This window comes from Lynx canadensis, chromosome D1 (assembly GCF_007474595.2).
Source record: "Lynx canadensis isolate LIC74 chromosome D1, mLynCan4.pri.v2, whole genome shotgun sequence".
Lineage (NCBI taxonomy): Eukaryota > Metazoa > Chordata > Mammalia > Carnivora > Felidae > Lynx > Lynx canadensis.
In genome coordinates this window covers 74,963,380-74,987,742 of record NC_044312.2, presented here as the reverse complement: position 1 = coordinate 74,987,742, position 24,363 = coordinate 74,963,380, and the positions used below count along the sequence as shown (strand labels likewise).

Sequence of the window (24,363 nt, the reverse complement as noted above, 5' to 3'; positions counted from 1 at the left end):
CCATTCTCTCCATGAATGGCAATCATCTAGTTATAATCTGCTAGAGAAAACTAAACATACACGGATACATTCATAAAAAGCAAACAAAACCCATCAGTATACGTTGTAACTGATGGTGATAAGCACCACAGGCTCAGTCTTCCAGGAATTGCCTATAGGTAACACCGACAACGACAATTCTAAATATTCAAAGTGAAGAAGGACACGCATGTCCTCTGACACTTCACATCTTAGGAGAGAAGGGCATCTCTTGGCAATAAGGAGGGCTCCCCCTGGCCCCTGCCTGGTTACTCGCCATGTATCAAATGGGGGAATTTAAGCTAAATGATCATTATCTAAGTGTTCCTATAAAGAAATCCAGATCATGTTCGCTAACAGAAATTACATTTGAAAAGTCTTGGGTCTGACTTAGGACTAAGAGGAAAACAAAATACTTTTTAAAACTTTTCCATAAATAAATGAAAAGGAATGACAGTGGAGAAATCTCAACTTTGTTGATTTATGCTGCATCTATTACATGCCAAGGCCCCGGAGATGCAGCCATGAGAAACATGAACATTGCTACAACCTTCCTATTAAAAAAAAAAAAAAAAAAAGTAACATTACAAAGAAAGCTCACCGTTTTCCTTTCTTCTTCAGAAGCTTTAGTGAAGCCTGGATCAGTTGCCCAAGTCTTGTAGAAAAAGTAGAGGAAGCCTATTAGGCTGAGAATGAAAGCAAAATAGAAAGGGGTGCCTGCTAGATGTGAAGGCCACGTTAAGGAATGTATCAACTTCCACTAAGAATAACATAATTATGACATAAGCAAATCTCATCATCGGTGCCTAAGAATCTCTCTGCATTCTAACCTCACGTTCCATTATGTATACACATCCCTGCCCCCAAACCTGACCCCATCCTATGTTCTAATCCCACAGGGATTTGCTCATAATTGGCTAATAATTAATCCCTTCTAATTAGCTGAAACTCATACAAAAACTATTGACAGGAATGGTTGCAATATATAAGGAACATCCTGAGAACTGAAAAACATTCAAGATCCAAATAAGTTCATCTCTAATGGTGTTACCATGGCTCTCCTGTAAGCATCTAAAAGAATAATTATCAGTCATTTTAACAAAATCATTCAAAGAAACAAACCACTTGATTCAGAGATTCCAATTAAAAATATTTCCTTATACATTAGATAAATGCTTGCAAAAATTTACTAATGGCAAGTTTAATTAATGCCTGTCACTGTATTAGGCTGTAGCGATTTAGAAATTTAAAAAACTGCTCTTTGCAAATTAATTACAAATCAAGTACTATTTGGGAAAGGAAGATACTATAGACACATTAAGATAAAAAGTATTTCAAGGATAAATATTGCCCACTTGGAAATGTTTTTGAAGCAGTACAAATTCTTTGTATAAAAAGTAAAACTTTGCTCCAGGGAAAGACAAATGAAGGTGCAGTAAGTAATAAGCCAGTATACCAGTAGTAAACCAATTCTCCTTGCCCAGTTTAAGTCATTACCAACACAGTAACCACATCTGCCTTCCAAGGTATTATCAGGCTGTCTTGTGCCAAACTTTGGAGTGGAAAAGGCAGCCATAAAACAGACTCTAAACCCTCGCTATTCAAAGTGTGGTCCATAGACTCACAGCAATGGCTTTACCTGGGAGTTTGTGAGAAAGGCGTCACTTCAGACTTCACCCCAGACCTGCAGAACCAGACTCTGGATTTTAACAAGATCCTCAGGGGATCCACATGCACAACAGAGTTTAAGAAGCACTGCTGTGACCCACAAAAACTAGCACAACCACATCTGGTTCAGGTAGGCAGGAACAAATCTTGTTGGTTTATTAGTTTATCAGTTTGGGAGCACCTGGGCGGCTCAGTGAGTTGAGTGCCCAACTCTTGATTTTGGCTCAGGCCATGACTTCACGGTTCATGAGTTCAAGCCCCACATCAGGCTTGGCACTGACAACAAGGAGCCTGATTGAAATTCTCTCTCCCCTCTCTCTCTGCCCATCCCCTGCTTGTTCTTTCTCTCTCAAAATAAATAAATAAACATTTAGAGGAAAAAAAAAAAGTTAGGTTATCACTTTGTCTGCAGAAGGGCCTGGCTTTAAGAAATACATAGGATCTAGAAGTGTTGTGTGAAATGAAATTCTAACAAATGAAGCTTACTTAGATTGGATTAACAACACTGATAAAGAGCACATAGGTCAAGGCCTTTAAAGAATCACATCCTGTTTTCTTTCCACAAAATCTTGATCAAAACACAACACATTCTCAAAAATACATTCAGTTGAATCACATGATTCTGCATACTGAAGTGACTGAACTTTGGCCTCCTGTTCTGAATAACTTTCAAAACAAATCCCAGGAGAATCACTGGATCCTCTCTAAGTAAAATGAATGCATCAAACCCCTCATAGGAAAGCCAAATGTTCCTTGCTTCCATGCCTTTGCTTTGTGTGGTTCATTAACCTCAAATGCTCCCCACTGCCCCCATATACTTCCAGAAACACACTTTTAGGACATCCAAGTCTAACTTTATTCTCCCTCCCCTTGCAGGTCTTTCCTGATTCCCTACAGCGAAAGGATTCTTTCCCTTCCCTGAGTCTAAAATGCCTGTTCTGTGGCACTTAGACCTTATAGTTATTTATAGACTGCTCAGCCTCTCCAGTTAGCTTGTGACTCTTTGCAGTTCAAGTCTCTCAATATGGAGCCCAGCTCTTCAAGTGAAATCTGCCTTCCTGGAACTTGGACTAACCGGTTTTCCTTCTTTAGATCCTTTAGCTCTATGCTAAAGATCTACACTATAGCTGTCCTTAGATCTACCCTATAGAAGCTTATTCCTCATTTGTTCGATAAATTTTTATCCAACGTCCATTCCATACAATACGTTGGCTTACAAATGATGGACTTCCAAACACTTGACATTGGAAGGCAGTGCTCACACCTCCAGGATAAGCAGCAACATTGTTCCTTGTACAGTACAGTTTCCTGGTCATGCTCCTCCACTTGTGCTCCCATCTGTCAATGTTTCTCTTAAAACAACAGAATTCAAATCAGAACAAGCACACTGCGGGTTGTACTGACCAGTGCCGGGGACAGTGAGATGGCTGTTGTCCTTTGTGTGGACTCAAATCCTTGTACTACTGGGGAATACAGTGGCTCCCTTGACACCTGTGTCACTCCCCACACCAGGCTTTCAGTCAAAGCTCTTGCTCTTTTGCACCTGATCTGGAACATGCCAGAATCACAGACGTAGCGTTCCGTGCTTCACCATTTCCTTCCTGAGTCTTCATCTCATCTCCAAACTCATCAGTAAGGTCCTATCTCTTCCACCTGATCCTGCCTCATAAAAGTCAAATACATTACTTGCTGAACATATAAAAAAGCACCAAAAGGAAGGGATCATCTGAGGAACCAGTCCAGAGTCTCCCTTAAAATTAATTTCAACATGCAGCCTTCTACACAGAGTTTATTCAGGAGAGTGAATAATAACAGAATAGGTATTATTTACAAAATGCCCATTATGCAATGAGGACCGTGGTCAGCATTTTACAGACATCATAGCGTTCCTTGCAGCCATCCCACAAATTTGGTACTGTTATCCCTCGGGTTTTTTTTTCTTGTTGTTGTTTTTAACAGAAAAACTGAGACTCGGTGAAATTCAATAATGTGCCCAGTGGTACCTAAGAAAGAGAGCCAAAGTCAAACTCACTCTGATGGCAAAAATAGTACTCTTTCCACAGTGCCCCAGACACTTTTCCCATAAAGGACCGTGAGAGGGGAAGCCCAGACTTGGCAAAACCTGGGACAAGATTCGTCTACTCAGAACTGAGCGCAGCACCTCCGGTCACACCCGGGGCAGTCCACACGACATTTACCGTTCAGCTTGGAAGACACTGATCTGATGGCAAAGTGTGCCACCTACTGACTGACATGCACTCAACCGTAGCAGGTGCATATGGCTGCCTAGATCAAAGGGCTTTCTGCTGTACACGCAAGTAAAAGATCCCATCTCATCAACTCCGACATAAGAGTCTGTCTAGCTTTGGAAATCAGTTCTTCTGAGGTAATGGCATCTTCGCAAATGGTGAGCTGCTTGCAATTAAACTCAACTGAATATGAGGTTCTGTGATCGAGGCTTGCAAAACTACAGTGGAGTTACTTTTTTGTTGATATAGATTCTGCAAAAAAATCATCAGGGAACACAAATCTAAAACTGTGTTTACTCCCCTGCCACATGGGTTGGTCAACAAAAATATTAGCCATCCCTTCTCAGAATCATGTCACTTATCCTAGAATTTATCAGGCTTGAGATTTCCGCAAATAATTTGGGGTGTATATTGTCCTGTTGTTTTATACACTTGTGGTTACTTATAAAGTATTTTTATAACACATAATATCATGCAAGCCTTCAATAACTAGTGGCAGTAAGACTAGTGCTTAAAAAGCTGCCCCAAATCATTAATCATGAGACAAAGGCTTTGTGTAATAACATCTTTTGATAAAAGTCAAATGAACTCCATGGTATGCTACCCCATTCATTTACATTAAAGGAATTTGAAAAATATTAGAGAAAATGCTCAGAAACAAATATCATTAAAGTATAAACATGCTATAATGAAAGGAGATATATGCCCTCTGAGAACTCATATGCTTCTTCACTTCACATTGATTTCTACGAAAAGAATATTCCTGAATTGATTGTATGCATTTCTCCCACAAACACCATCTTTCTTTTTAAAAATGCCATTACCAGAAGGACACATAACACAGAAGTTAAAGGAATATGTTTACAGGTACATTTCTATCCACCACATTCTTTCTTCTCCTACCCTGTAAAGAAAACAAGGTTATAATGGCTTCCTAGAGTCTCTGGAAGGGGAAAAGGGAACTTGGAAAGAGGTGGGAAGATAAAAAATTAGAGAAAATGCCTCCCTCCTAATGGCAGCTTTAGCTATAAACCAAGAACTCTCCTCGAAGAGCACAACATACGCTTAAGCTGGCCGTGGCCTGAGCCCAGCTCTTCGAGTGATAAACCTATCTCTTGGATGAGCTTTTTTTATTTGAAACCATGCGCTGCCATCCATTAGCAGTTCATGGAAGAATTAAGTGGGCTGTGTACGACCAGCATTTTTAAAAAAAGAAATAGCATAGGATAAAATTACAGAATTTCACAGTAAAGCACACGTTAGGAGTATCGTTTTCTGTTTCACATTCGGTCTGGGTGGCAATGTAAATGTATTTTTACTGTAGATGAGAATCCATTGCTCTGGACAGGAACACTGCACTGGCCACTGCTGAGGAGGACACATTTCTCCGAACATCCCTCCCCTATAGACCATCTTGGCACCCAGAAGATTTATTAATCAACTGTAACTGCCGACCAAGTTAAAAGAACCTGCTGACCTTGAGGAGAGTATCTCAAGGCAATACGACAAATTTTCACGGGTCCAAGTAAAACAATAATTCACTCTATTGTTTCTATCCTCTGAGTAATAAATACTAGACACTACTGCTTCCATGGTGTGTCTGGAGATTATTTCCAGAATTGAGCAGATTTTCAACATGAAACATCTTCAACCAAAATAATTAAAATGCATACAAATATGAGTTATAGTCCCTGGATCTCTTCTAATATCTACATTTCTAACTATGGCATTACTATTGTTTAAAGGAAAAATGGGATGTGTATTTAAATTTCAGCTGGAAGGATATGAGGAAAGAATAAGATGAACCACGTTACAAATATCCAAAAAATGGAACTTAGCAGGAAGACTGTTGGTAAGTAGATGAGACTCTTATACCCGACCAAGAACCTAAAAGAAAAAAGGATAAACATATGGTATTAGTAAAAACAGGTATGGATCATATTAATTTTAGCTCTAAATCCCCTTAAATAATAGCAGTAATAATAACGATTCCCTTAAGTAACAACAATAGCAGCTTTCAGTACCGAGTGCTTCCAATGTGCCACTTTCCACATAGTAATTAAGAGTTTGTGGGGCGCCTGAGTGGCTCAAATGGTGAAGCTCAAATGGATAAGCATGGTTAATGCTACCACGACCTGCTACCGACTCTTGGTTTCAGCTCAGGCCATGATGTCAAGGTTCGTGAGATCGAGCCCCACATTGGGCTTTGCACTGGCAGCACAGAGCCTGCTTGGGATTCTCTCTCTCTCTCTCTCTCTCTCTCTCTCTCTCTCTCTCTCAATCTCTCTCTCTCTCTCGCTTGCCCTCCCCCACTCAAGCTCTTTCTCTCTCAAAATAAATAAACATTAAAAAAAGTATTAAAAAAACAAGAGTTCGCCACCATCTCAACCCCACTGTACCCATGAGAAAAGTAAAGCACTCAAGAAATGCATGTTCCAGTCCTTAAAACTAACTTCTACATTATTTCATTCCCAATAACTTTCTATTTGCAATGAATCTTTATTTCTATTGAAAAATATCACATTTGTAGTTCTCTTTTTGGCATATCATATTTTCAAATATTCCAAAATGCAAAAATTTTAAATACTTCAGAGATTCACCTTCACATTTAACAAGCTTTCTTCTGGAGGCTAGCAGTATATTTTTAAACCATAACAGATGCACACGACCTTAAGCAGCTTTATCCCACAACCAGCTTGAGAAGCAGACACTGAGCATAAAAAGAAGAAATAAAGGCTGAAAGTGGCCTTAGTCATCAAACACTAATCCTCTCGCTTGGGTAACAAGCAACGTGAAAGTCCGCACAGATCTTACTCAAATGTTAATACTGTAGCTTCAAAAGAAAAAAAATCTGTCTTTCATGTTAAATACTCAATAGAGTAAATCCATGCAGGAATATGGTTTACCTGGATCTATTTTAAAATTTATACCACGAAAAAATAATGGTTGATGATGGGTAAGAAAAGGATTCTTTAAAAGCTATCAAGATTAGAAGTGTAATTATGATAAAATATTTGAGAAAAACTGAAGGTTCCAAGCCTCGGGCACATAATATGCAACCAGAACAGGCCAAATAGAGCCCACGTAACGTCCACAGCATGACCTGCCTGAGATTAGGCAGCGCAAATGTGTCTGAATGAATTAAGCAGTGCAGTGAACTACCTAACTTGTAAGCGTCTGCTACCACGACCTGTGTGCTTCGAACAGACATCACGTAGCAGCCTGGATCAATAGGCAACTGCGCCTGGAGCTTAAAGAAGAGTAGAAGTTTGCAGCTGCCTACCTCCATGAGACGCGGTCTCTACAGAAGGGTATGAAATAAAAGCAGTATGGATAAAGCTGCCATATGCATTTGTGTCCCATTTGAATCGTGTCCATATGCCAAGTCTAGCATACAAAGCCCTCCACTCACTGTCAGCAAAAATAAAAGTTTCCTATAAACTTTTGTACAATGTTGGTTTCTAGTGAAACAAAATCTCAAATGCTCCTATCCTAGGTGAGTAGATACTGTCAGCTCTTGCTTTCTCTCTGAAAGAGAAAACACAAAAACCCCAAAGTGATCATTGCGATTTCTGGTGATTTGGCTTAAAATTTCTTTGGCAACCAACTCACAATCTACTTAGTGGAAAATGTATAAATATCTCTAAGTTATAAGTTTTCTGTACAGCAGACAATTTTAGGCATTTTGTTATTTTTCAGAAATATAAGTTTTTACTTTACACTTATATTCTAATTCATTTCCAACCGTCTTGCTCTTGAGTGACCAAGAGGTAAGATTCCTCTAATATTTTGTTTTTCCTTATTACTCAAGCAGCTCATGCTTATTCCAGAAAATGCTGGCAAGCAAAAAAAGGCATAGGAATACTCAACATCACACCCTGAAGACAGATCCTTTTAGATCCTTTTCTACGGATCATCATCATACTTTACATTTTTCTTTCATTCAGTAAATGAAAGTTTACATTTACTGAAAATTGAAAAGAGAAACATTTCCTGCTTGCATGGGCCTTAACACTCCAGGAAACGGTGAGTAAGTGCCATGAAAAAAATCAAACAGGGTGATGCAGAGTTATTCAGGGATGGCCTAAGGAGGTGACACTGGTCCTGAGGCCTGAATGGCTGTGTCTCCTGCTCTAAAACGATACGGTATCAGAACACTTCAGACAAAGACCTAAGCAAGAGTCAAGGCCCAGGAGCGGCATGAGCTCAATGTGCTTTAGAAACAGAAAGAGGGCAGAAGAGCAGAGAAGGGAAGAGAGGAAAGAGATGAAGTCCAAAGGGAGAGATCGAATCACATGACACCTCACAGGCAAGGAGTTTGGATTTTATTTTGAAGACGCAGAAAAGTCAGTGGAAGCCATTAAGCAGAGAGAAAAAAAGGTAACTGCCTTTTAAAAAGACCACCCTGATTGCTAAGTGGGGATGAACTATAAATCAGGGATAAGAGCCGACCAACTGGAGAAAGAACAGGAAGGACGTGGTGATGAGCTAGATGTGGGAAGGGAAGAATGGAACACAACAGTAATCCAAGGATGACAGTCGTTATTCACACGGGGAACTGGATGCCATTTTACTGAAAGCAGGAAGAGACTGGGGTGTGGTATGACTGCTGGGTACTGTGTGTCAGCCATGGTTCCAGCCATTGTACATGTCTTAACGATAAAGCAGGCATTGTCACAACTATTATCCTCATTTTTATAGATGAAAAAAGTGAGGCACAGAGAGGTAAAGCAACTTGCTAAAGGTCAGACTGCTGTGTGGTAAAGCCTGACTTGAATCCAGGCAACTTGACCCTTAACCATGACTAAATACAATCATGTATGTTTTCCTAAAAATAGAGCCATCCCACAGTTACCATTTTATAATTTCCTACATTTCAGTTAGGTCGTTTCAACTAAAAAACCTTAAAAGCAAAAATAACGAGCTTAAAATGAATTCCGATCAAGGAAAAAACACAATTTCTTAAAAGTGGGCAAAAGTGCTTCAAGATGCAAAACACTTACAAAAATCTCATTATTTACCAAAATCAACCATTCAAAAAATGAGCTAGGGTCTTTATTTCCTACCAGTTGCCAATTCAATCAAACTACTGGGTTGACCAATCTGCTTTTAGCCAAATCATATGCTACCAAAGCCCTTCCCTCCCACCACCCCTGAAGACGTTTCTATGTGGTAAATAACATTCAGAGCTCAGTAAAAACTGCGATTTCAGCTAATTAACAGAAATAAACAATCACACGGAAATGCAATAACCAGCCTTGCAAAGACTAATATACACACCTTGGAAGCAAAGATGTCAGAAAAAACAATGTTATTAGAAGACATCCTTTTAAAAGCCAAGAATCTGAATTGAAGTCCAGTATGTATCCAACAGCCCACATGGTAATCACAGAAAGCATCAGCAGCAGGAAGAGCTATTAAGAGATTCAGAATTTTAGAACCTTATGGATTTCACCTCCTAAGTATCCAATAATGATTAGTACCACAGAAGAACTTCTTCTGAAATATATAACTATTAATACAACAGCAGAACACAGTTGTTCTTCAAAATTGCTGATTAGTAAATGTGAAGTCTGAGAAAATTACCAATCTTGGAAACAATCCTTTAAAAACCTTAGATTTTATAAAATATTGCCTAAACATGTTTTCTTGTGCTTTCTTCCCCTCCAAGAAACAGGGGTCTTTCAGAGGAGTGCTAATGAGAGCTGACATTTTTAAAAATAATTTCTTTCAAACAGTATTGTAGGTCAGAAAGCACAAAGCAAAACAAAGGGACCACACAAAAATCAGGACACCCAAGGCTCAAGGTGGAGAGTGCAGCAGTTCCAGCCTGGACACCAGATGGTGCCATCCTTAATAAAGGTCAGAGGGAACAAGTCCGCAGAAAAGACGACAGTTGGAGGCATGTGGAATTTCAGATGCCTATGGGGAGATAGCCAGGAGGCAGTCAGAAAAGCGGTCGACCACCCAGGAGAAAACTTTGTATTCATCAGTATATAATCTGGAAAGCCATGAACCAATAACATCCCAAGGACTGTGTGCAAGGTAGAAAGGGGCAGAATCTTCGCCAACACAAACGCTGAAGGGGAAAAAAGCTAAGTTGTCAAAGGTAACGAAGAGTGACTGGTGTGACCAGAAAGGCAGGACGTGAACACAGGAGAAAGGTCCCAGCAAAGCCAAGGAAGATTCAAGTTTCAAGAAAGGAGTAATTCTCAGTTGTCAAATGTCACACGGAGGCCAAAGACTGAAACATGTCCTTGGGATGCTAATCATTTAGGTTTATGCTGGCAAAGTGAAAAGAATGAAATGTCTATGAACCAACAGTGTGACTGTCTGTACTGAAGCCAGGCACCACATTTCTGCAATGCAGTCCCTTAACTGCGATATACATGACCTTGGAAGCCAGTAAGGCTTTTGCAACGGCAAAGGGAAAAAATATATTCTGCCCTATTTTCTTCCACTTTTATTTCTCTAAGTGTTCTGAGGATGAATACTTTCAAATGCTATCAAATCTTTTAAAGTCCTATATCAGTTAAATGTCTGACTCTTGGTTTCAGCTCAGGTCATGATCTCACAGTTCGTGAGTTTGAGCCCCGTGTCGGGCTCTGGGCAGACGGTGCGGAGCCTGTTTGGGATTCTCTCTACCCCTCTCTCTATGACCCTTCTCACCCTGGCTCATGCTGTCTCTGTCTCCCTCAAAATAAATAAACTTTAAAAAAATATATAAAAATTATGGGGCGCCTGGGTGGCGCAGTCGGTTAAGCGTCCGACTTCAGCCAGGTCATGATCTCGCGGTCCGGGAGTTCGAGCCCCGCGTCAGGCTCTGGGCTGATGGCTCGGAGCCTGGAGCCTGTTTCCGATTCTGTGTCTCCCTTTCTCTCTGCCCCTCCCCCGTTCATGCTCTGTCTCTCTCTGTCCCAAAAATAAATAAACGTTGAAAAAAAAAATTAAAAAAAAAAAATATATATATATATAAAAATTAAAAAAAATAAAATCCTAAATCTAATTTGCAAGGTAATCAAGTTTAGATTTTTTTTAAAGGTAGTAAACTTAGAATCTATGAGCAACATAATCTCAGAACAGAAATAAGAATTAAATATGGATTTCAAATTTTTTCTTTCTTTTTAATTTGAGAAAGAGAGAAAGAGAGAGAGCACACAAGTGGGGAAGAAGGGCAAAGGGAGAGAGAGAATCCCAAGCAGGATCCATGCCCACTGCAGAGCCCAACACAGGGCTTGATCCCATGACCCTGGGATCGTGACCTGAGCTGAAATGAAGAGTCAGACGCTCAACCAACTGAGCCACCCAGGAGGCCCTGGATCTCAAAGTTCAATCCCAGATATAACACTCATAAATGAGCCACACTATTTACTCACTCAATAAATATTCCATTGTACACTATATGCTGGAGCACTGTTCTAAGCACTTGGGACACATCATGAATTTAAGGTTTTTCTCTCATGGAGCTTAAATTCTAGCAGAAGATGACAGCCAAATGTATTAAGTGATTTAATAGCATATAAACAGCTGGATCACACAGGGCCTCGTAAGTCACTGAAAGGACTTGGGCTTTTATTCTAGGAGAAAGGGGGAGAGACATCACAGGATTCTGAGCAGATGAATGACAGGATCTGACCTACATTTTAAAAGATTCATCAGTGGACGCCTGGGTGGCTCAGTCAGTTGAGCGTCCAACTTCAGTTCAGGCCATGATCTCACAGTTTACACTGCATCGGGGCCTCTGCTGTCAGCACAGAGCCCACTTCAGATCCTCTCTCTCCCTCTCTCTCTGCCCCTTCCCCTGCCTCAAAAATAAGTTAAAAAAAAAAAGATTCACCTGGCTGCTCAGCTGGGAATGGACTAGAGGTGAGTGGGAGCAGGGGGATGACAGACAACTGCAGTAAGCCGCAGGAAAGACACTGGCGGCTGGACCAAAATGCCATTGGTGGAACAGTGAGAAGAGGTCAGATTCTGGATATATACTGAGGGCAGAATTAGCCAATGTGTTTTCCTAATGGACTGGATACATGGCATGACAGAGAAAAGACAAAAATGACTGAAGACTGGAGTTGCCACCTACTGAGAAGGGACAGGCTGTAGATGGAGTAGCTGGGGCGGGGTGGGAAAAAGATCAGGAGTTCAGTTTTGGATATGTATATTGGAGATATCTATAAGACATTGAACTGGATAAGTCAAGTAGGTAATTCGATATAGGAGTCTGGAAAGATCTGGACTGAAGATAACTTTGGGAGCTGTCAATACACACACGGCATTTAACGCCACGGAGGTGCATGAGATCACCAAAAGAGGTCCAAGAACAAAATCTTGGGTCACCCTACCAATAAGGGTAGGGGAGAAGCAGAGGAGCTGGCAAAGGATACTGAGGAGTAGCAGTTACTTCTTCCTCTCTCCCTCTACACGCCTGAATGCAAAATAGATGCAGTATTCATAATGAACCTCTGCAGAGAAATCTGGGCTCTGTGAATTTAGAATCGTTCTGAGAGTATAATTACTAATCATCATTAGAAAAGATGATGCCGTCTTTCATATCTGAAAACATTAAAAACAGAATCAGTTCAACACCCCATTTTAACAATTTGAATTATGACTAATACGACACTACTAGGGCTGGATTTTTATGAGAATAAGCTGAACTTCTTAACTTTCCCCATCAGTTTAACTGTTAAGTTCAGGAGGACATCACTCAGAAGAACTGCCAAGTTGAACAAAGCATAAAACTGGGGGTCATCTCTTGAAATTCTAGATGTTTTCATTTTGTGAAATCTGCTAATTCCTCATGATTCTAACAAAACATTGAATGCTACTGTTTGCCCCTTGAAAAAGATTTTCAGTAAAAACAAATTTTCCTCTTGCTACTCTAAGAATTTAAACCATCTGTTTCAATTCATTCATTAAGTAAATGTGGAAGTCTGCTATGATATTCACAAGATAACATGTAGCTTTAGAGCCATCTAGCTGAGGACCAATAGTAAATTGCCAATGAAAGTGCCACACTTCCAACTCTGGGCTATGGGACACATGGGGCAGATGTGACCAGTGGATATAATGCAGCCCTAAGCCAACTCCCTGGTTTCATCCTGGTTTCCCCCCTGATTTGCCTTAAAAACAGAAACACAAATGAATAAAACGGTTCTTATGGCCCACAGAACAGGACCCATATGAAAATACCTCGCATTTCTGCAGCCACCTCCAGAGTCTGAACTTTTTGTTAGCTCTCATTTTGGCTTCTGTTTTTAGCATGTGAATAATGAGCCTATTTTTGTTTTGTAGAGCCATATCAAGAGGTGTTTCGCCCTTAAAAAAAAAAAAGAGAGAGAGAGAGAGAAAGTTCAATTATATTTTTGATAGAATATGGGTGTTAAATATTGTACAAGAAATCAGCAGAATCATAGACTCAGTGTATTCATTCTGGAAGTAGTCAGTTACTGTCGTTGGTTATTTATCTTGTGGTAATTGAAAAATATATGTATAGCTTATGTTTATGTTGATGTACTAATTTTCTAACTGAATATATAATAAACTAAAGGAGATAAATACCTGGTCATACCTTAACATTTCGGATGTCCAGGCTAGAACCGGCTTCCAAAAGTTTATCTACAGCATTAACATTTCCCGCTGCAACTGCCCAGTGGAGTGGAGTGTTTTGGTGTATTTTATCAACCACACTGAGAGAAGGATTAAACTTTAAAAGAAATCCAGTTGGTTCTGGCCTGTCTCAAAACAATAAAATACCAAGGAGTATTAGAGAGATGAATGAGTTGAAAGGTAAATGCAAATAATGAATCTTTTAAGCTAACATATAAATTAACCACTCAGTTAAGTATTCTGAAGATCGAGAAACTTCTTTGTGCAGAGTTCTATTCCAGGGGCTAATAGGAGAGATGCACCTCCAAAAAAAAGACATCTATTATGTGATAGTCGGCAATACAAATACGATAATTTCAACATCAATATGCTGGAATAACTGCTTTTGTTTTTCAAACTTTTACTTTCATGTAGTTATTGTAGTGCTTACCTTTTTTTTTTTTATTGTGAATTTAACTTGGGCCAATGCTATGTTATTTATCTAATTAAAAACTAAATGTACGCAACACTATATTTGAGGAGATAAACCAAAAGCTGACTTCCATGCTTCCTTTAACCAATTATTAAATAAAGCAGGCATAAATAATGTCCTAAAACATTCATTTATCTTAGAAACCTATGGACTAAAAGGCAGAGTTCAATAAAATATTTTTACTTTACCATAAATACCTTCTCTTCCTTCATGACTACTCAAGAGATTCTTTTAATAAAGCAGTATTCTATTTTACTTATTCTATCAACATCTTTAAACACTATTATCTGACCTCAGAGTTGTCGGCGAAAAAGACAAAATGCTTTTTAACAAAATTCAACCCTCAGCCCCAGCACTCCGTGATCAAAAGGAAATGGCATCACAACTACCTTGGATCCTAGGAGAGAAATCCTAAGTAAAAGTAGAATCAGAAATTAAGCACAACACAAATTCATAAAGGCAAAACTGTAGCAAGTATTTGAACAGAAGAATACCAGAAGTTAGACTACATGGTGGCCATTAATCACATGTGTTTATAAACAAACAGAAAAACTTAAACATGTAAGTACCTGATAGAAACATATAAACAGACCATACTCATATTCATAGATATCCAAAATCTGCTATTTTCAGAGCAGTCAACAATGTCAGAGAACCTTAAAACATACTGTTGTCTGGAAAGAAGATTTTATCATCTCGATTTCAAACTTTGAGAACATTTAAACCTGTAGTCATTTTTTTTTAAAAATGCAAACTGAGAAATATAAGCCATGTTCACAGCATATACTATAAAATCTCTACCTGCTCTATAAGGAAATTTTTTTCTTATTAGCAGTTTTCAAATTGTTCCCCAAAGCTATCAGAAGAGAAATTTTATTTCAGTTGTGCTTTTCTAGCCGTAACTACATTAAACATTCATACCACAGTCACAGGGTAGAAAATCTTCAGAATGTAGTATCATCTCAACATAGACTAGGCTACTTAAAATTATACACACAGAAAAGAAATTGTTAGAACCAAGAATCAGAAAAAGGCAAGTCAGTTAGACTTACTTACCCAAGTACTTTGTGAGCTGATAACATGAGAGGTGTCTGCCCATTTAAATCTGTCATATTCACACTCTGTTCGAAAAGAAGAGTCAATCAGCCTAACTGTAAACACAGTCAAAATTCTCTCTTCTCTTAATAGGAGTATCTCTTTAATACATTCAACATCACCATTGCTTTTACAAGAAGCGTTCTGATATCATTTGAACAAAACAGTGTTCTGCTCCTCACCCAAAGGGTGAAAATCCATTGATTTCTACAAAATACTCATAAAGGAAAAATCTGAATATACGCTTCAAAGTGTTGCATGATGTGAATGGAAGAAAGCGAAGGGAAAGAGGAAAATGCTGACAATCACCATCAGATATAAGAGACCTTAGGAGTCATCTAGTTTAGACCTTACCTGACACAGTAATTCAAATTATCATGTCTTACACAAAGCCACCCAGTCTCCATGTAAACACTTCCAGTGACAATGAAACCTCTATCTTTTCTGAGGCAACTCATTGTAATTTTGAACTTATGTTTCAAAGACTAAAACATGAAAAGTTCTTTTCTATTTTTTATAATATGGGGGTGGGGGTGGGGAAAGAAACCATATCTCCATAAGGATATGCTCCTTTTAATAAAATGCGCCCGTGTTTGAGGTGCACAATAATGGTTCTAACCAAGTCAAGGAAAGAGTTTCAGTTACCGAAGTGTCTCTTGGGCCTTGGAGGAATACGACTTGGGAAAGAGCCCAAGGAGAAGCAAACAGGGCTCCTCCTCATACGTCTTCCCAAAATGAGACCCAGGAGGTTATAATTATTCTACTTCAGTGGGCTAAGTCTGAGAGAAAGTGCTTATTTAAAAGGAACACAATCATTCCAACAGCATTTGTGCAAACATGTTTCCACGCCTGTTATAGGCAAGTCTGCTGATACAGAAACCACTCTGCTACCAGAAAGCATATCCCAGGCAAGTATGGCTGACAGGGAGACTCCCACTGCCAATACCCTATAATTTAACCTGTGCCATAAATGGATGCCTCTTAAGGCAAGTCATTTTTCATGGAATTACTTTAGAGAACAATAAGAAGCACACATTCAAATTGGTCTCCCATTTGCACTCAAATAATGAAAGCAAATGATGGGTTCATTTAGTGATCTGACTACCATTTCTACATTCAACCAGAAGAAAAATACAGGCTTTTGAAGTCATGTTTTTGAAAAACTCTGCAAATTACTGGGATCATAAGAAAATCTATTACAGGCTTACAAGTTTCAAAAACATCTATTACATGTTACTGAGCTAAATGACCTGTCCTTTTTGCTCCAATGAAGCTGGAAAAGCAGCATTCAATACCTAGACTTACTGGGGCTAATATTTGAATATTTGATACCCATAACATATACTCTAAAACTGAGGGCAGACCTACTACTAATCATCCTCCCAATCTCTTCAGATTCACAGCAGCTGGAGTATAAGATATGTTTCTAAACATACCTGTCCTTTTGAGATGAGATATGCTATAATAGGCATGTGTTGAAATAATACTGCCAGGTGGATGCTGCTGAATCCCTCCCCATCGATGAGAGTGGGGTCGGCTCCATACTGGAGTAATAATATGACCATAGGCAAATGTCCTTGTCTGCAAATAGAGAGTAAAAATTACACCGTTTTCTACAGCATGCAGTAAAAGAAAAAATTTCAGGAAGAAACTGGTATCCCTAAGACATGAGAGATTTGGGGGGCACCTGGGTGGCTCAGTCGGTTAAGTGTCCGACCTCAGTTCAGGCCATGAGCTCGTGGTTCGTGGGTTCGAGCCCCACATCGGGCTCTGTGCTAACAGCTCGGAGCCTGGAGCCTGCTTCGGATTCTGTGTCTCCCTGTCTGTCTGCCCCTCCCCTGCTTATTCATATTTTCTCTCTCGCTCTCTCTCTTTCAAAAATAAATATTAAAAAAAAAAAACTTTAAAACATGAGAGATTTTGGTTCGATACAAAGAGTATTTCCTAACAGACTTTCAAAACACTGGAGACTGTCCAAATGTATTTCACTTTGACACTCCAAACTTAGGGCTATTCTGGACAGTCCTTCTTGAATGCAGGTAATACACTTAATAACCTCCCAATCTATTATCAAACCTTGTGTTGCTATAACATATAAATAATACATGTATAATAATAATAATTATACGTGACTAATGCTAAAAATAAAAACTTAAAAAAATTTTTTTTAACGTTTATTTATTTTTGAGAGAGACAGAGTGCGAGCAGGGGAGGGACAGAGAGAGAGAGGGAAACACAGAATCCGAAGCAGGCTACAGGCTCCGAGCTGTCAGCACAGAGCCCAACTCAGGGCTCCAACTCACAAACCATGAGATCAGGACCTGAGCCAAAGTCAGATGCTTAACTGACTGAACCACCCAGGTGCCCCTGAAAATGAAAACTTCAAAACCACGTACACTTCACTGTTGTTATTTTAAAACCAAGAAATAATCATGAGAATTGACGTATAACATTCAGATTGCAGGTATATACCATGATAATATTATTCTTAGAACTACAGACTTCTACATTTGAATATGGCTCATTTTCCATGTAAAGCATTGCACCCCACTTGCTCAAAAGGGAGGAGTTGGTTAACCTTAGATTCTTCAAAATTCTGGGCAGTGGGGAAAAAGATTCCACTCCTGTCTTAAATAAACAAGTACTCATTTTAGTTCTAGGTTCACGTCAACCCCACCAACCAGAGACTGGAATTAAAATGACAGATGAAGAGGAGCATCTGGTTGGCTCGGCTGGTTAAGCACTAGACTCTCGACTTCAGCTCAGGTAATGATCTTGTGTTTTTTGAGTTCGGGCCCGGCATGGGGCTTGGAACTGTAAGCACCAATTCCATCTCTCCCTCTGCCCCTCCCCCAATCTCTCTCTCACAAAATAAATAAAACTTTAAAAAGAAATGACAGATGAAGAAACTGTTAAGTATCAAGACAGGCACATATTAATTTCAGCTTCAAATGGCCAATATAATCCAGAGAAAAACACTAAGTAAGTTTACAGTTCACTGACTTATCACTTTATCCATGTGATCAGCTATAAAAGATACTTATTTTGATTATAAGAAAGTATAATACACATATTTCAGTTTTAGCATCATAGTGGGACCCTAAATTAAACAAAAAAAATATACTGTCCCAAAACTATAATTTTCTTTTTTTAATGAAAGGGAAAAAAGGGAAAGAAAGCCTTTCTTATGGCCCACAACAGCAGTTTCCCGATATGATAGTTACTAGGCACATTGGCTATTTAAATTCAAATTAGTTAAAATTAAATAAAATTAAAAATTCATTTCCTTAGTTGCATTAGCCACATTTCACATTTCCTATGTGGCTAGTAGCCACAATACTCGATGGCACAAAATAGAACATTTCCATCATCACAGAAAGTTCTGCCAGAAAGTGCTAGTCTACAAGATTCAGAAAATGAACTTAGGTCACTGTGACTCTGAACAGCAATTTCAGTGTTTCAAGAAATCTTTACCTGATGGCCCAGTGAAGAGGTGTCGAATTTAAATCTCCACCCAACTGATCTACTACAGCACCTTTTGAAATATAAAACCTATTAAAAGCAGACATAAATGAAAATAAGATTTAAAACTTAAAATACATACTGAGAAAGAAAACATCAATTTTTCTTAGTAATAAATATATGACAACAGAAATTATAATAATAACCCTCCCCCAAAACACTCAGACCTACAGAAGTCTGAGATTCACACAAAGGCATCAAACAGATCCCTGGTGAAATAGTCTTAGCATATCAGTAATTACTCCTGCTGTCATAAGCTTTCCATCATAACTTACATACCAAACGCATGATAACTACTCTCACCATATATTCTAATTACCCAGCACTCTTAAAATGGTTTATATTCGGGGCGCCTGGGTGGCGCAGTCGGTTAAGCATCCGACTTCAGCCAGGTCACGATCTCGCGGTCCGTGAGTTCGAGCCCCGCGTCAGGCTCTGGGCTGATGGCTCAGAGCCTGGAGCCTGTTTCCGATTCTGTGTCTCCCTCTCTCTCTGCCCCTCCCCCGTTCATGCTCTGTCTCTCTCTGTCCCAAAAATAAATAAAAACGTTGAAAAAAAAAATTTTTTAAATGGTTTATATTCAAAACACTTAGGATCACACAGATATTCTACTTAACCCACAAGAAGAAAGGTGGAATAATGTCACTTGTAAAATTACTATGTGGAATTGAATTCTAAAAGTAAGTAGTAAAAACTTAATTCAAAATCCTTTCAGAAAAGTTAGATATTCTGAGTATTTGGCTTCCTATTTTGGGGTCGCAGAGGTGATACACTGTATCAAGTGAACCTATAAGATGAAGAGACTTTTCTTCTGTGGTTTACAGGAAGTGGTCTCATTATGCTAAAGTTGTACTTCATATATCATATCATCTAAACAATATACTAGTTTATTTCCACAGAAAAGGTGTTTGCCTGTGACTATAAAGTGTGGTTTTTTTTTTTAATTTTTTTTTTTTTCAACGTTTATTTATTTTTGGGACAGAGAGAGACAGAGCATGAATGGGGGAGGGGCAGAGAGAGAGGGAGACACAGAACCGGAAACAGGCTCCAGGCTCTGAGCCATCAGCCCAGAGCCCGACGCGGGGCTCGAACTCACGGACCGGACCGCGAGATCGTGACCTGGCTGAAGTCGGACGCTTAACCGACTGCGCCACCCAGGCGCCCCTAAAGTGTGGTTTTTTAAGTGTATTTTAAACTTTAGTACATTTTTATTTTCTTAAATCCCAAGGATTTTAAATATATATAATACAAAATACATACACATTCACATACACACATTTAATTTACATGCTAAGGTATAAAATAAAGAAACAAACAAAACCACACAATGGGGAAGTAGTGCTCTATGAAGGGGAAATATTTCATACAATCCAAACATGTCTACCTAAAAATGTATTCCATATTTAATCTAAAAAATGGTTAAATCATTCTCCTACCCATCCATACCTCCTGGGATTTTAACAAAGTAAAATATTTCCATGTTTTTTCTAAACTAGACGAAACTTTCTGTTCTATCCTGAGACAGTTTATGTTACGTTTTTCCTTTTCAAAAAATGTTCAGGGCACCTGGCTGGCTCAGTCAGTAAAGCATGCAACTCTTGATCTTGCGGTTGTGAGTTCAAGCCCCACGTGGGGCCTAGAGGCTACTTAGAAAAGAAAAAAACAAAAACAACAGTATTCCATTTCATTGCCTGAACTTTATCTTTACAATGGGTCCCATGGCTTTATCTTTAATTTTCCTTTTTGGGCCAGTGAGAGTCCTGAACTAGATGGTCAATAAAGCCCTTTTCAACACGATAATAACCGATGCATGCAACACAAAATTTCAGGTATTCATTCACAATAAAAGATTATAGATGGTACAGCATTCATACTTGTACTAAAAGAAAAAGACAACTGAAAAGAGGTCTAGAATAAAAAATACATACTTAATAACACACACACAGCCCATCTTACTTTACAAGATCCAGCCTGTTGTTAATAGCAGCCCAATGAAGAAGCGACACATTTTCTTTGTCTGGTTGCCTGACGTCATATCCTGCTTCTACCAACTCTTTACAACGTTCAAAAATCCCGTACCTGAAATAAGAGGGGGAAAAAAAGGCAGAATGATACCATTAAAATAATTTCAAATACCAAAATTTATTCCGTTTACCATGTCTTTATCTAATCTCTCAGCCAACACAGATACAATAATTAACAAGAATAAAAATAAAGAGGATGTATTCTTAAGCCAAACAATAAAAGTAAACTTTATTTACTAACTGATCAGACAGATACACGTGGAGTTGAACTTGATTTTCTTAATTAAACTTCAACATTCACATTTGCCCTCCCTCAATAAATTTCATTTTATCATTTCCTATATGCCAGGAATGTATGATGCTCGTCCCTAACTACAATCCTATCCCTGAATAAGAGAGACAGACTAACAGCAAACATGGAATGGGATAAATTCAACAATACGATGTGGGCGTGGTGTAATTATAGCAAAGAAAGGAATGATTAGCCCTTCCTGAAGGAGATAAAGCATGATATATAAGCTGTTTTATAGGCTGAAGGAAGGGCATTTCAGGCAGAGAAAAGAGCATGTATAAAAACCAGAGACGTGAAACTGCATGGATGTTCAGAGAAATATAAGCAATTTAGCACAGCAGAAACATAAAAGCATAAAAAAAGGGAGTGGCAAGAGATCAGGCTAAAAGAGGCAGGCAAAGGCTGCATGGGCCTCTATGCCATGCTATGCAGCTTCAGACTTCATAGTTCGAAGGGAAGCTGCTGAAGATTTTAAAAAGGAAAGCATACCCACTTTGAGTTCTAAGAAAGATCCCATTTGTGGTGGTATGGAGGCTAATCAGAAGAGTGTGACTCTTGTGCATAAAAATAGGTGGGAGGTAATGAGAACCTGAACTAAGAGAGGCAGTAAGAATGGAAAAGGAGGAATGGACTTGAGGGATATTTAAGATGGTTATTTAAGTGACTATCAGAATAAAAAATATCTTTTGAATACTACAAAAAATTTTTAAATCATTCATTAGCTTTATTTCTTTCTAATAGAAACTATTAAGTCCCCAACAGACCATTTAGCACTTTCTTTGAGACTTATTTTTTATGTGTTTTTTTTTTTTTTAAATTTATTTGAGAGAAAGAGCACACATGCGTGCGTGCGAGTTGGGAAGGAGCAGAAAGAGAGGGAGAAGGAGAGAATCCCAAGCAGGCTCCATACTGTCAGCACAGAGCCCGACGTGGGGCTCAAACCTACGAACTGTGAGATCACGACTTGAGCCGAAATCAAGGCAGATGCTTAACTGACTGAGCCACCCAGGCGCCCCGATACTTATTTCTATTTAGAGGGAGCCAAATGTTTCAATAGGCCTTTAAGGGTGAAAATCACAATGTTAAATTAAATAACGTATACCTCACCAAAATGTGTGTGCTGATCAGGCTGTCTTTATGGTACTTTTTAAAAGGTAGAGATACTTATTGACAATGTTAAGTGAAAATAGTAATAAGAGAGTGAACTGTGAATAAAGATACGTATATTTATATTCTCCATGTTTTAAAGGTCAACTTTAACATTTTACTGAAAAAGAAATACTCCCTTTATGTGAGAAATACAGTAAGAGTACACATTAATTAGGATTTTGGTGATTTAGAGAACATACATATCCTAGCTCTCTTTGCCTTTTCCAAACCCCACCTAATGATATTCCCACAACCACTTAAGGAGGTGTAAGACCTAAAGTAAATTTTAGGAAAGATATAAAACGTGAGTTTTTACTGGAATTCTCTGTGAACATAGCCTAATTTCTTTTATTTATCATAACAGAGCTCTACTGGCAGCAGAGAAACATTTAAATGCTTCTATGCTAATTAAAGCAAATAATTACCTTAAGAACACTCTTACCTTCACATAAATATAATAATACAAGTAATATCAAAAAAGACTCACCTAAAGTAGCAGTTCCAAGGGCTTTTCGAGTTCATATGAATTAGTAATTAGAATACTCAAATAATTATTGATTTCTTTTTTTAACATTTATTTATTTTTGAGAGACAGAGCACAAGCAGGGGAGGGGCAGAGAGAGGGAGAAAACACAGAATCCGAAGCAGGTTCCAGGCTCTGAGCTGTCAGCGCAGAACCCGACGTGGGGCAAACTTACGAACTGCAAGATCATGACCTGAGCTGAAGTCAGACGCTTAACCAGCTGAGCTACCCAGGCACCACAAGTTGATTATTTTTTAACATAAATAATAGATTAGTTTTTGTTAAGGCCTAACAGACTAATCAGTCACCAAACGTCTTTGCTTTTGAGAGAAATTATATCAAGTTAGTGTGGTAACATTAGCTCCTTACATGCTGATTAGAAGCTCTGATGGGCAGATTTACATTTGATCACTAAGAAAATGATTCCTAATTAATGTAATCTAAAAGACAAAATATTTCGAAACATGTTCAATGGCAAGAGGTGGGGTGGATGTTAATAACCAGTGAGATCCATGAGGGGGAAAATGTTAGAAATGATTTAATACAAATACCCACATATGGAGAGCTCAAGGGGAAACTTTCAAAACACACTTTCATTTACAGTGCAAGCAAATAACCCACTATATGTTTCAAGTGGCCAGAAAACCTATTTCTATTTTACTGACATTTTTCCAGGGCACCCAGTACAATGGGTACATAGAAAGTATTTGAGGGCCGCCTGGGCGGGTCAGTTGATTAAGCATCCAACTCTCGGTTTCGGCTCAGGTCATGATCTCCAGCTTCGTGAGATCAAGTCCCACATCAGGGTCTGCGCTGACAGTGCGGAGACTGCTTGGGACTCTCTTTCCCCCGCTCCTCCTGCTGCGCTCGCTCTCTCTCTCAACATAAATAAACATTTAAAAAAAAAGAAAGTACTTGATAAATAATCGTTTAAAATATCCATTAAGTGTCCGAGCTGATATTTTTCTATCCCGTTGACTTATTTAGGTTGTAGCACATTTTTAAAAACTCCAATTTGTTTCAAACTCAGAGTCTAGTTTTACTGTCATTTATAATCATTAATTCATTCAACGAACATTTATTTGGCAGCAAACATAAGAAGTATGCAAAAGCACTGGGGTGACAAGGATGAAAATGACCTGCTTTCGCTCCTAAGCTGCTCATGATCTAATGGCAGACACCGGTAGTAAACTGCTAAGGTGCACTGTATTAAGTGCTCTGATGCCCATAGGACAAATACTAGCCGCTAGAGTATGAGGTGAGGAAGGTGCCACAAACTGCACAAACATTATTACGATTCCACAGAACGCAGAAATGATCAGATGAAGCACTGGGGAGACTTACTGAGTAGCTTTTACAATGTCACAGTTACTAGAGTCCTCTATAAGAGGAAGAGCTTCTCTCGCCTTGGCAAGTTCTTTGCTTTCATATGCACAGACTCCATGTCGACCAAATCCTGGAGGGTGGGGGCCGTGGCTGTGATTCCTGCACTGAAGCATAAGAGAAATGTGACAAAGCATAGGAGGAGAATTAATGTCACATTCAATTACATAACGAACCAGCTGCTACTATCAACAGTGTATCTATATTATCAAATTAGAATTACTTTGAGTCTTCCAGGTATATCCTAGGGAAGATTTTCATCTTAATCCTATTCACTGAGTGAGATGATCATCAGAAAATTCCCCATTATAGATTTTGTCATTAAACAAAAGTAATCTACAAAGGCACCAATGGACCTTCTG

At 38.8% G+C, this 24,363-nt stretch overlaps 1 protein-coding gene across 4 annotated transcripts in view; it reads right to left on the bottom strand.

The window, feature by feature from the left end:
- The window catches only part of ZDHHC13 (zinc finger DHHC-type palmitoyltransferase 13), a 51,774-nt gene that overhangs the window by 14,063 nt on the left and 13,348 nt on the right, over positions 1-24,363 (bottom strand). For 2 of the 4 annotated variants that reach the window (XM_030331670.1, XM_030331672.1), the window contains exons 2-11: positions 23,963-24,108; positions 20,587-20,709; positions 18,583-18,660; positions 16,545-16,689; positions 15,070-15,134; positions 13,504-13,666; positions 13,125-13,250; positions 9,216-9,349; positions 5,722-5,822; positions 620-744 (exon numbers count right to left, since the gene is read on the bottom strand). In XM_030331670.1, the coding sequence (XP_030187530.1) occupies positions 620-744; positions 5,722-5,822; positions 9,216-9,349; positions 13,125-13,250; positions 13,504-13,666; positions 15,070-15,134; positions 16,545-16,689; positions 18,583-18,660; positions 20,587-20,709; positions 23,963-24,108 (1,206 nt within the window). The remainder of the gene's footprint in view (positions 1-619; positions 745-5,721; positions 5,823-9,215; positions 9,350-13,124; positions 13,251-13,503; positions 13,667-15,069; positions 15,135-16,544; positions 16,690-18,582; positions 18,661-20,586; positions 20,710-23,962; positions 24,109-24,363) is intronic. The other 2 variants (XM_030331671.1, XM_030331673.1) reach the window with 2 other exon arrangements.